The sequence below is a fragment of the Pectinophora gossypiella genome, chromosome 16 (genome assembly GCF_024362695.1).
Source record: "Pectinophora gossypiella chromosome 16, ilPecGoss1.1, whole genome shotgun sequence".
Classification (NCBI taxonomy): domain Eukaryota; kingdom Metazoa; phylum Arthropoda; class Insecta; order Lepidoptera; family Gelechiidae; genus Pectinophora; species Pectinophora gossypiella.
In genome coordinates this window covers 13,983,995-13,998,216 of record NC_065419.1, presented here as the reverse complement: position 1 = coordinate 13,998,216, position 14,222 = coordinate 13,983,995, and the positions used below count along the sequence as shown (strand labels likewise).

At 36.5% G+C, this 14,222-nt stretch overlaps 1 protein-coding gene across 1 annotated transcript in view; it reads left to right on the top strand.

Annotated features, from left to right (window-relative positions):
* The first annotated feature begins 450 nt into the window (after positions 1-450).
* The window catches only part of LOC126373849 (S-adenosylmethionine decarboxylase proenzyme), a 38,624-nt gene continuing 24,852 nt past the window's right edge, over positions 451-14,222 (top strand). Inside the window, exons 1-2 of the mRNA XM_050020194.1 lie at positions 451-799; positions 1,977-2,063. Coding sequence (XP_049876151.1) covers positions 678-799; positions 1,977-2,063 — 209 coding nt within the window. The 5' untranslated portion in view covers positions 451-677. The remainder of the gene's footprint in view (positions 800-1,976; positions 2,064-14,222) is intronic.

Here is a 14,222-nt window from a genome sequence, read left to right as displayed (position 1 = left end):
TCAGACGGATAAGTTCTAAGGATATATATCATTATTGTTACTTGGCCGGCACTTTACATTTTGACCAAAAATGTATGAAAAATACAGTTTTTTTAATTCGAATAAAACCGAAGATATTGACCCTACAGCTTTGGTGCCATAGTAATAAATGCTCAGATGGATAAGATCTAACGGAATATAGCAAAATTATTTTTTGGCCGGCACTTTGACTTTTGGGCCGAAATCCGATGATCTCCTTTCCTTGATTTTATTCATTTGATTGATAAACAATTGCACATCCTAAAGGCGTGCTCGTTTCAATATCTAATATACAGGAAACTTGTATACCTACTTATCTGCAATATAATATTCTCCCTCGTATAAGGAAAAATAATTATAATTGGCAACAATTATTAAATTGACATCATCAAAAGAATATAAAGCAGCCACACATGTAGAGATATTCCTCACATTGCGGTCGTCCATCAAGAGCGGAACGCGCCGGCTCGCTCGCTCTGTAGAAAGAGAAGCCTCACTTCTCTCTTCTTTCACCTGAATTTTGCCAATAACTTTGTTTCACTCTTTCAGTCAGTCAGTCAATTTCCGACTTTTGAACGTTGCGGTCGTGAGTAAAGCTCGTGGTGGAAAATTCAAAGAATCTTATATTTTCTCACAATAAGAATAACGTAAATATCGCCATGGCTGAAACGGAAATAATATCTAATAGTGAAAATAACGACATATTTTTCGAGGGTGTTGAGAAGCTGATTGAAATTTGGTTTACACCGGAAAAAAATGCGGACCTCAGAAAAATTACTCGGTGAGTGCAAAATTTATTGTAAATCGTTAACTTTACGTACCTAGCGTTAATATAATTCGTATAGGTTACCGGCGACCAGTAGAAAATCCTATGGTAGTTTCTTGAGTTATGGATTCGAAGATTTGGAACTAGTTTAGGAAATAGGTATTTGCTGAATTAAAACTGAAGGTTATGTTTGGAAGGGGGCTATTTTTGACATTTTATGGTGTTGTTTTGGTATTTCATGGGGAATATCGTGGGTGGAATGTTCTGGAATCAGCTGTTTGGCTATTCGGACCGCGGTTGGTTGACGGCGGCCCGTGGTTGGCCGGGGACCACCAACCAGCGGGCCCGCAGCTCCGCACGGTCCCGGCGCGTGATTCAAATATTAAAAACTAGTCATTTTATGTCATTCGAATTCATAAACTTACTGGCAATATAAATAGTATTTGTAAGCAAATTTGAGGATTTTTAACAATATCTTAATAAGAAGTGGAAAATTATGAATGAAACCACTCGCATAAAACTTCAGATAGGGTTTGTTTAATTAAAAACATTGTTTCATTTAGAAAAGCAAATATTTTATTAAAACATAAAGAGAATTTATTAAAAAATACAAAGCAATATCAATCCACTTCTTAGCGTTTTAGAAATATTTGGGTTTATTGAATATATGTAGGTATGTTATATTGCTATTATAAAATTATAAAATAGGTATAGTATTTTGGACAAGTTCACTCTTACTTTATTTTAATTTATTCTCTTAAATGGCTACATATATGGGATAACCTGTCACAATAAAGGCTGTCCAACAATGGAAGGACAAGGCTCACTTGACATCATCCAATACTGTACAAAATAACCGCTGAAAGTCAATATATTTTTAAGGAAATATATATTTTTTATATTATTTAAAAAAATATATTCTCTGCGAAATCTGTTCCATAATAAGGAATAGAATGATAGAAGTACTAAAACCATTAAAATAATACTACTAATTACTAATTGTCTCATTTACTGGAAGACAGGTATTTTTTTGTCACATTTCTTGCCATACTTAACATTAATATAAAAATCTTATATCTATTTTTTATAGATGTGGAAAAATTTTATTTTTTCATGAATTAAAATTAGTTATAAATATTTTAAAAAATTAAGGTTTCTGTTCTATTATTAAAAATATTGTATTTATTTGCAGCAAACAATGGGAGAATGTATTGAAGATAGTCCGCTGTGAAATCATCTCTTTCACACAGAGCGAGCAAGTTGATGCGTATGTACTTAGGTGAGTCATTGTTTAAACTTTTACATATTACACATTGTGATAAAAATTATATTATAATTTACTTTGCTCAAGTTTTAAACCGGGTGGGAGCCCTCAGCACTTCTCATTTGTCCGGCCAAGTAGTTAATTAATGTCATCTGCGGAAAATCTACAATAATTCACATCTAGGAAAAAAATCTGACTTATTTAAGCATTATTGTTTCCTTAAAATAGAATGGATAGATTAACATTTATTAAGATAAGAACTAGTCCTAATAGTAGTCCTGATAATAAGCAAAATGGTACATTGTTCGTAGGTGGCCATGCATAGAATTAGAATTACTCTTTTAAAGTGTTGTTTCTGTTTGTAATGGAGTACTGCACATAATACTGATCAATACAATCATAATAACATTGCGCAAGATAATTTCCAGTCCATTTTTTTTACAGTGACACAATTTCATTATAACTTAGTGCTGAAAGTGGACACTATGATCCATCCAGGATATTTTTTGTCATACGCAATAATATAACTTAGTCAGTTATAAGATGTTTTCGGAGGTATCTGACCTAACCTTTATTAGGCTGGTTTTCCCCTCGGGGGTTGGAAGGTCAGACAGGCAGTCGCTTCTGTAAAAAACTGGACCAGTCAAATCTTCAGGTTTAGGTAAGCGGACCCTGTGAAAAACGGGATAATGCTAGGGAGATGATGAGTCATGAGATGTTTTGTTACTAACGATAATGAAGTGGGAATGGGCGGGACATGTCTGCTGTATGCATCCGGAAAAGTGGGCCAAAATTACATTTCACTGGACCCCACAAGATTAAAAAGAACAAAAACGTTAGTTCCATTAGTGTAGTGAAATAAATGTGTATAAGAACAAAGTGTCTTCCCCTTAAATTAAACTAAGAAAAGTCAGTAAATTTTTACACTTAGGAATTAATCCAATTCTATTTCTCTTTCGTTTTGTATTTTGTTTTTCCTGTTTGTGCAATAAAGTATTTGTTATGTTATGTTATTAATATTTTATTTATAGTAGATCAGGTTAAAGATAAATTGCTTATTAGCTTGTAGGCTAGATTGTAATATTATGAAGCATAATATTTTATTCTAATGCTTTATTTAGATAAAAAAAAACTGGACCCCATAAGGTCGTCAAGGCAGACCACGAAGGCAATGGATGGGGATGGTTAGACGCCTTTCAGAACACTTGGCCCTTTTCCTATCATTATGCTACAAAAATAAAAGCAAAATTAGACCGAAATCAAAATATAAATGTGTAAATAGTTACGATCAAGATCGTTACTTCGAGATAGCTGTAACGAATTCCTCTTAGCACATTGAAAGAATGTTACATTGTATCTTATGGAAAATTGTCTAACTTTTTGTTTTGTTTGCAGTCTTCGTTACTCAAGTAAATACAAGCGAAGCTAATAGAAGTGTTAAAAGTCGCATACTGTTCTTAATTAGGTTTATTTTATATTCGAATTTATTTTATTAAGTTCGAATTTTTTTAAAGATAGAAAGATTCTTAAAAAAGTTAGTATATTTTTTTGCTGATTTTTTTATTCAGTAAACTTTTATTTTATGCTTTACATACAAAAATCGATAGTAACGCGCTACTTTTACTGTTTAGCGGTTTACGGCCATTTAATACTGAAGTACCTAAGAGTCTGAGAGTTTTTCCGGGGGTGAGGTAATTCTAGCTCGTCGCCCGATTCGAATTGGCGCGGGGGGACGGGGACGTAGTTTATTCTTTATTCCGTGGCTTTATTAAGCACTTATCTTATCCTGTACCAATAGGTATGGGGAAACAAAATACAAAGTCCACTAACGTTCTTATCCTCGTTTCGTCACTTCCCTTATCATAAACTGTAATCGCGCGCAGAACATTCTAGAAGTAATGGTTCAAAAACGATATAACCCTGGCTCCGGCAGAGCAATTTATTTATCAAGCAAACAATCTAAAAATATTCATGTGTTTGTCGCCACAATCGAGTTAGTTGACGATTATATATTATAACGATTTATTATAGGGATGACATGTGGAGTAGGGAAAATTCTTCAAAGTGCCGATAGAATATATTCTACTTAAATACATATACATACAAATGTATAATAGATGTGTGCGAACCCATGATCTCTAATAGGGCTTATTTTATAATGTGTGGTTACTCGGATCAAACCATATCTCACATGGTGAACGAGTGCCCTCTACACTGGTGCCCATGTGGCTACGGACGCGGCAGATACTTGGTTGAGGGAGCTTAAACTAGATATATGGCCACGGAATAGAAGAAAGAGGTTGAAAGGGCTAAGTGAGCGCGAAACGCGCGCCATACAAGTATGAGCAAATAGTTCATAATTCAAATCTGCACTCCACTCGTCCGCAAATTTTACGACACACGGAGCTCCGCGATAGCATAATAAAACCTGCAGGCCAAAAACTCCAATATCGACTATCATGCAAGGAGGAGGGATCTCCTTACCACATGAAAGCTGAAAATCTTAGTATGATCGGCTATTTATCAAAAAAATACTTTTTTTGTTTTTGTTTTTTTTTTTAAAGTGAGTTAGGATTCCCAACGAGTAAGCCCCATTTAGTTAGGCATAGTGAGTGCCCTGTCAACATTCACTGCGCTATGAGCAACGCTACGGAGGCGGCGACGCGCGGGTGACCCCTGTATGCAGTATCTTACGACGACGTTCTTAAAAAAAAACATATTGTTATAAAATTTAGTAATTTTGCTGCCTAATATCAGTTCCCAGATAGTTATCTCATGCATTCATATCTTATAAATCTTCTAGTATATGTTTTGTCTAGTGCTTTGCTCACCGTTGCTACATTCATAACGTACTACTCTAAATATTACTGTTTTGAATACAGTGTTCTATATTATGGCATTGTTTTGTCTAGTCTTGTTCACTGTTTCTTAGCAAATCTCGCACTTATTAGCAAATACTATCGTGTTGTTATCGCTTGCTATGTTTTATTATATTCACATGTTCAGTCATGAGCAATATCATGTACCCACTTTAGAACCCTGTCGCACTATCATATTTGACATTTAGTGAGACTTACGGTTTAATTTGTCAAAAAAGTTAATGTGACATGGTATCAAAGTGTATACATATTAATGCTCGTGACCGTTCATTGTGATTTTCCTGTCTGCTTGAATCTGTGTTAGTGTATCGCGGCGTTAAAAGTTTTGTACACAATCTATATGATTCATAGTTGTCAATAGCCAACCCCTATTAAGAAGACAATTTTAAAAGTATCGACCAGATAAAACACTATTTCAAGCTCGTTTATCAATTAGGTACGTCATTAGCATATGCAAACCACGCCTAAAATCAGTGATACTGGACTCTTACAAACCTCAGAGTCCTCGCTCTCAGTGCTATCGTTTCCCTCAGGGTTATCTCTTATAGTAAACTATAACTGAGTTATCTCAGGGTTGCTATGCGAATCAATTGCGGTCAGCTGCGATAAGAAATCAAGTTTTTTCTTCTACAAACTTTACAACTGATTAGGATGTTTCCTCGTGTGAACTTTGGAAGTTCTTTTTGTTCTCCGTTATCTAATGGCGTGTGGTTATGATAACCTTCATGACTTTGAATTCGTCAGAAATACGTAATATTAATGAAATCATTATAATTAATACTTCTAATAATATTAAATTGACATCGCTTCTTTGGATTGAAATAGAAGAATATGTTAGGTAGTAATAAGCTACACGCTAACAGCTGTTCGAAGCATGTTCTGAATTCGAAAATCCGAAATCCGGAATTCCAGTCAAAACAAATAAATCTAAAGCGGTTCATCTGCTACATAATCCACCCACTTGCAAACCAATCCAGAAACATTCTAATTTCAAATCTCTGTATACATACAATGCAAAAACACCTGATGGATATTTTCGCCCGTCGTTACGCAGTTGTTTTGGCGCGTAATGTAGTTTACGCGTCCGTTGACGCGCGTTGCGTCGGAGCTGTGACGTCACGGCGCAAGCGCAGGCATACACGCCAGGAGATGATATGCGCTCCACTAGAAGTGGCAAGGTCAGGGATTCGTGGGGAACTGATGAGTAGTAACAAAAAAATCAAAATATACCTTTAGGTTCTTTAGTAGGTAGAGTATAAAAACCTGATGACAAACATCAAACTCTACGCGACGTTTGTAATGTAAAGGTAAGCACGCGCATGAAATATTGCAGTATATCGTGCGGTGGATGCACGTGCAGTGACTAATTCGGGGTTGCAATAAATAGATCGAGGAAATAGCGTCGCTCATCTGTAGTCATCAGCCTAGCACACTACGTAAAGCGGAACGCGACGCGACGCGAGATATAATACGGATCTTGACCACTTTTTATAATAAATGAAGAAACTTTGAGATAATACGGATGACATTAGCTAAGCACGTGTCACGGCATTATGCTGAGGGAGATCCTTTTTTTATTTTGGGCGCCTCCATTGTGTATTTAATGTCTGTATTATTTGTCTTTTTGTCTTTGTTTCTTTTTTCTATTTTTTTTTTTATTTCTGTAATGTAAGTTTGTAAATGTGGCGTCCAATATGGAAATAAATATTTTCTTTCTTTCTTTCTTTCTTTCACATTCCTGAATAACTGTGTATAATTCGAATATTTTGGCAACAAACTACACTAGAATTTCTGTAGTTAAATGATTCTGTGTGATAGCGATAGATGGCTCAAAATAAGTGTTTAAGAATTAAAAAGCTATAAAGCACGTCAATTACCGAAATTCATCATCACTAATTTAAGAGCTACGCTCTTGTCGGTGTAGCATTCTTCAAGCTACTTTTTAAGGGAAAAATAGGGCAGCGGTTTCCCGTCTTGCCTTCCGCCCCGCAGTACTCTATCTGACGCGATTGGGATAAATAAAAAAGTTTTTGTCACCTTTAAATCTGTCTTTATTTAGTAATCAGAATTTATCTTTAACCTAGGAAACTACCCAATTGCTCCAGTGGAGCGCAGAGAAGATGACTCTGTCCCCCTAGGGCCAGGTTAATGGTCTTGTATAAAACCAAAGGTACCTCTCTTAATACTTTGTTGCACGGATTGGCTACAATTTATTATACTTAATATGGAAAACAGCAATATAATTGTAAGTAGGTACAACATAAACGATAACACGGAATCTAACTTTCCACCCTCCATTTTCCACGCACTAATCGCCCACGTAACCTCGTCAGCTGTTATCATTATCACTGTTATGCAACTAATGAGGGTTCACGACCGATAGGAAAGGTCACTTTTTGTGACGTCATACTTACATCACTGGCCACCAAGTTTGAAATGATTTGAAGTTTTTACACGTCTGCGGGACTTGGCAGAGAGTCAAAAGTTTTTGACAGTTATGTCCATGTGTTTCTGAGTACTTATTGCTTGTATTGTGCCTGCCCCTAACCTAACCCTGCGTTTCTTTTTCGTTAATTTCTTTTTATTTTTTTATTCTCTATCATCTTCCTACTGCTTCTTTTTCTTTATAGAACCCTATTAGAGATCTAACAATGTATAATTTCGGCGCCAAATCTTCCTAAAATAATATTATAGATTATCTATTTCATTGGCAAGTCCTACAGAGCTTATTCCGTGTAAATGTGCTAGCATAGATATTTATAGTTGACGCAAATCGTCTGAAAATGACGGATTCACGGGAAGCTTTTGACTGTTTACTTCGCTGGTACGCGAAAAATAAACGAAACTTGTCCAAAACTATAAGTGTGTAGAATATTCTGGTTGCCAAAGACGTGTTATTATAAGGTATATAGGTATATACATATAGGTATTTAGTAGGTAGGGTAAATAAAGACTGTAGATTTCATTTGATTTATTTGCCAGGAAAATAACATACCATCATGTATCGATGAAGGAGTAAAATAGAGGTATGTAGTATATTGACCCGCTCTTCCCCAGCTATGTTTAAGTTCTATGTAATAGGAGGCAACCATTTGCCATTACATTTGTACGGGTACATTTGTACCTGGTTAATGGCAATAGGGTTGCCATACGGATAGACGGATTTCCGTCTATGATCTAAACATGAATTCAAAAAAGTCGTGTTCAATAATTTAGGAAAATAGGCAATGACCTCTAAATTAAATTATTTTTAAAAATCGGATACCTAATTCCAACCATATAATTACGCTGAAATACATCCGCCCAAGTAGCTAATGCCATCTGCGGCAAATCTACAATAAGAAAAAAAAGCTGAAATACAGAAGTCGACCGGAAAAAAACAGTAAAACTTTGTACAGTCACCAAGCTTTACAAAGAAAAGGAAAAAATATATTGACAATCAGCATTATGGCACCAGGGGAAACCTTAGGGAAAATTGTTTACCTTAAGTCAACATCACATCATCCTTCATCATCATCGTTGGTCATGACCCATGCCAGGACCCAATAGAGGCTCAATAATAACGCTGACACCAGGCTTGCTGAGGTTGATCATCCACCTCACAACCCACACTACAGAAGAAGACTTTAAGAAAATAGTCGTTCAAGCAAAACCTTTCTCATTTGAGGAACCGTATGGCTTCCAAATTTGCGCCCGTTTAATGCTGGAGGATGGTGATTCCATCAGACACCTCCTAATTATAAGTTATACTTGTCCTTTTCTTATCCGCTGAAAAAGAAAGGGAGAGACCGTTACATTTAGACCGCTTTAGAGAGTTACCGTTCTGAAATACGCAGTTTATTCTTTATTCTATGCCCCAGTCTAGCAGAACAGTAAAGGGATAGAGACTGTTTATACTAAGAAAAAGGTGTCAAGGATACTGAACCGCAAAAAATAATAACCTATCTACTCAGGTGTATTACTACTCATCATTGTGGTTACTTAAACTGTTTGTTATTGTCGTGAAGGAAAATAATATTCTTAGACTTTTCCTTTTAATAAATTATCCTAGTTTATACCTAGGTTCATAATTGGCTGCAAGGGAAAATGTAGTTCTAATTTCTAGGAAATAATCTTTTAGTTAGGATGGAGGGTACCTATAAGCTGGACTGAAATGGTGTCAAATGAAAAAGTGCTGGAAAGAGTTGAAGAAAAGAGAACCATATTGAAGACTATAGAGGACCGGAGGGGAAATATGATTGGCCACCTGATACGACACGATTCATTTATAACAAACATTATAGAAGGAAAAATTGAAGGGAAGAGAGGAAGGGGTAGACCTAGGATAACATTTATGAAACAAATAAAAGAGAAGGTGCAGGTCGTGTCGTATCGGGAGGTGAAGGTTTTGGCGGGAAGAAGAGAGGAATGGCGGTTACTCCATCGACAAGAGCGCAGCTCTTAAATAGAGAGAGAGAGAATCTTTTAGTTGGGTGACTATGTCGTGAGAGAACTCCTTTCCATGGATAGTAGAAAAAGGGAAAGGGGAAAACCTAAAACCACCTGGTAGACAAATGTCCAAAGGGATGAAGACGCTAGGTCTCAAAGACGAAGTTTGCTAGCAGGATACCTGGCGCCGGACGGTAGGGAATGCCGAACCCACGTAACAGGAAGTGGCGAGGACAAAGAAGAAGAGAATCTTTTAGTTGGATGGACCCGAAGTTCTAGGGGGTTGAATAGGCCACATTGAAGCAATTCATCTGAAAATGCAAGAATTGCGCACTTACTTTTATATGAGCAAATGTCAAATTGCAATATAGCTTTTTTTAAATTAATTGGTTCAATGTGGGTTTTTTAGACTCTGTTTTATTTCATAATGCTCGGTGAGGTGTATGATGTATGAGGATGATGTTATGTAGTGTATTATGTAGTTTTCATAAATAAATACAATTTTAATTTGGTATAAATTGAAATCAAATTGCAGAATTTCCAACAACTGTGACTGTTGAAAATAATAATTGTCATGGTATATCGAAGTCGTTGACCACATGACGCGTGCGCATCATCGCGGCGCATGATCGGATCATTGCCTCTGATGAACTGTCATTGAATTAATCTCGCTAGTGTTGTTTTACGCAAATCAATCAGACGGTTGAGTGGCTCGACGCAGACGCACTCCAGTTTAAATTATTATTTCATTGATATGTCTGCCAAGGCCGTGATTGATCAACAAATAGATCCTTAAAAAATGTCGATGGAACTATTATTATTTTTATTATCTTTCAGACAACGAGATTGCTAGGAATGTCCTCGATAAAAGCACTTAACTTTATGAACTTGTAAAATATACCTACATAAACCCAATACAAAAATGTTCTTACCGTTTGTCGCTTACCGCGTAAGTGCGAGTGGGACAGATGGTTTGCACGCGCTCCCTTATCTACTCCTTAACCGCTTACGGCTATTTAGACTAAAGTACATTACGCGATTCAAATTAGTGCGACGCGGAGAGTGTCCGATCTGTACATAGTACCTATTATTCTTTAGTCTATGACGTAACGTACCTGGGCAAACAAACATCCCTTTTCGGGATTCAACGAACAAACTCACAGACGCAAAATTGCTTACCCAGAAAACGGGAAAGTGATGGAAATCAATACACCTCCGCCGGTAACGAGATTAAAGATACGATCCCGTCCGCATTGATGGGGGGAATCCGTTGTGTTTCGTGCAAACTGAGATAGCTATAGGAATCATTTGGCGTGGATCGCTCCGCGCATATTTAACACTTTCAAGGACAGAACGTCTACGGACGTTCCGATTCCAAGGCATCATACAACTTATTATGAACCATCAATGACCCATAGTCTCTGTCCGTGAATGGGTTAATAACGTTAGCTCACGACTGTACCCTAATTGGGGTAGTCAGAGGTACATCCATCGTAAGACGAACTAAATAACCACACCTCAACGAGCTAGCGCGCTATATTTAATAACGCCATGAAATGCGCGGATAGTTTTCATTATGTGATTTTTAATCATACATAAATAATATAAATACACATACATAAACTCAACGCCTGTTTCCCACCGGGGTAAGCAGAGACTATGGAATTCCATTTGCTTCTATCCTGACACACTTCTCTTGCTTCCTCCACATTCATCAATCGTTTCATACACGCACGCTGGTTCAGAGTAGAATTTTAATCATACTTCATGGTTAAGTATCAGAAAACTAAGGTAGACTGAAACTATAGAATAAACAATAATAGAACGTATGGAAGAAGGGACACTCCACCCCGCACCTATACGAGCTCGGAGCGAGCTTGATTTACCTCACCCCCTCCGTGTTCTAAGAAGCTGATGGCTGGTAAAGGAAAGTTATTTTCTAACGGCGTGTTTCTCTGCCCATCCTTGTACGGATCTCAGTATGTTCGGTCACGAGTACTAATATGTATACACTTTGAAACCATGTCACATTAACTTTTTTGACAACATACATACATAAACTCACGCCCGTAATCCCTAATGGGGTGGGCAGAGCCACAAGTAATCAAAGACAACTTGCAGCCACTGTTGATACGATGTCGTAAGCTGGATATGATGAACCTTATGGTGATAAGGGATCAGCCTATCGCCCATAACATTAGTCCATCATGTCTTTCATCATGTCATGTCATTTTTGTCATGTCTTTTTTGACAAATTAAACCGTAAATCTCATTCAATATCAAATATGATAGTGCGACAGGGTTCCAAAGTGGGTATATGATATTGCTCATGACTGTTCATTCCTAGTTGTTTCCCATGTTCTACGCATGATGATAAACGATATGTTATCGATTAATCGGACGCAGGGCAACGACTTGTTATCTGCGTCTAGCGTTACTCACGCGTTTACTATTTCAATGTTTTGATGATAAACAGATAGAAATGTTTATAGAGTTGTCCTATTTTCTATATAATAGAGGGGCATAGACAAAAGATATTTGTAAAGTCCGATTTTGGGCGTTTCCCGTTCGTCCGATATATCGAGCGGTCAATCGGTCCAATAAGTAAGTAAGTAAGTAAGTAAAATCTTTATTTCCTCTACAAATTATAAAACACATGGATACATAATTACATACAAAAATACAATATTTGTAGAGGCTGGAGCCTAAACTAGGATACCCTGTGTTTTAGGACTCCAGGCCTCCACCCCCAAAAAGTCATGGTCAAGAAAAAATAACAAAATATAAAAAAATAAGAAAAATTAAGTTAAGTTTTTTTTTTTAAATTGTTAGACTAAATCATAAAATATTTCTTAAAAAGAAAATATCAAATTTATAAATGCTTGTATGTGTATGTGTGTGTGTGCGTGCGTGTGTGCGTGTGTGTGTATGTGTGTGTGCGTGTGTGTGTGTGTGTGCGTGTATGCGTGCGTGTGTGCGTCTCACTTCTATTTAATAGGATTTATTTTTCCCTATGGCGGTATGGCGAACGAAGTCTCACTGGATCGATTGATCGGTCGAGTGGTTAGAGCGATCGGACGTACGGGAAACAAGTCCGATTTTGTGTCATTTTCCCATATTTTCTTTTCTTTTTAATGTTCTGAGGATTTGTGTTGTGCCTCTCAGATCTACAAATCAGAATAGAAAAAGTATATAATAGACCTTAGCGGTATTTTTTAAGCACAGGGTTCAAAAACGCTACATAGAATAATAAATTCACCTAAAAAGCAGTATTGAAATTTGTCATTTGTGCATATAAAAGAAGTTATTAATTAGTTTATGTTGTCTATCTAGAGCAGATTCGTACGATGTACGCTATGGACACTACACATAGACTCTGTAAACTAAATGATAGCGTATCTTGATTAGTAAGAATACATTTCAACAGTAAACACACTGTTCCGTAGAAGTTAGTCTCATAATATTTACAAGTCATATCCAACGATCTCCCATCGTTTAAATCATCCAGATAATCTTGCTAATACGTATTTAGGTAGGTACGTTCACTACAAATATAGAATCGCTATTTTAGAAATAGGTCACACGGAACTATTTGAAAGAATGAAAGAAAATAGTTATTATAGGTAACTTAACCCTCTTTTTTGCTTCTCTTCAGTCGGGTAAAAATACATTAGTAACGTATACAATTCTTATCTACCACAAAATAAAATACCCAAAGTAACTGTTCTAATTACGAACAAGACACATAAATTGTTTTGACTTTTAATAGATAAAAGAAATACTTAAGTACCTATCCATAGTAATCAGATGTGATACGCAAGCCTTCTAGAAGCTTCTATACGTGCCTAAATAATAATAGTTATGGAACACAAATAGAGCAGGGTCACTTTTTCAACTCGAGATTTATTGCTCCGTACGGAAGTAGGTACTTCATGAGAGTTCAAATCTTTTAAAGAGTCAAGAATTTGACTGAGAATGATCTTTCTAGAAGGTCGGAATGTCGCCTTTACTATTCTAATATATGTATTAAATCATATGTATTATTATATGTGTATTAAATCTTCGGATCCGTGATGTTGGCATCATTGTTTCTGAACGATGCAGCCATAAAAAAAGAAAAAGTTGAAATCCAAAAAACTAATTCGCGACGACTTTGCTGGTAACCTAACCTAACCCAATAGAGATGAGTACGAGCGTGGCATTTTTGTCTTTTTTCAAAAAACCCATGAGCATTGATTGCATACAGCCAGACACTTAGTAACAAACCGACGGCGAGTGTTATTGTGAAACGTATCAATACATGATTGGATATTTCCTAACATAACGCACGAGTATTGTATTTTTCACGTGACTGGTAAAAACATTCAATGCCTTATTGCATTCCTTAATTTCCGTGTTTTATTTTAATAAGGTATGTTGTTAAAGAACTTCTGGCTAACACGACTTGCGTAACGTCTTTCTGAAAACACGTGGATTGATGCAGTGACAAATAGGCAAGTGTTGGTAATCGATTGCTAGACTTCTTGAAGAAGCAATTATCCGAGGTAATGTTTCATTCATTAGTTTAAAATTAATATCTGTTTTTCCGTCCTTTTCTGCTTTGAAATAAAATAAAATTGGGAGGCATCTGCTGGAATTAGCACCAATGTAACATAAACCTAACCAAACCCACACCCCAAACACTTCAACAACCTCGTTTTACACAGACACTACACATTGACATTATCGTACGCGCGCATCTATGTGTGTTGTTTGACACCCATGCGATTGAAGACTAAAGTATGACCGAGGGGGTGAGGTAAACCTATCTCAGCCGCTGGTGGGGAATGGAGAGTTGCCGTTCTATACGTAGTATTATTCCTTATTC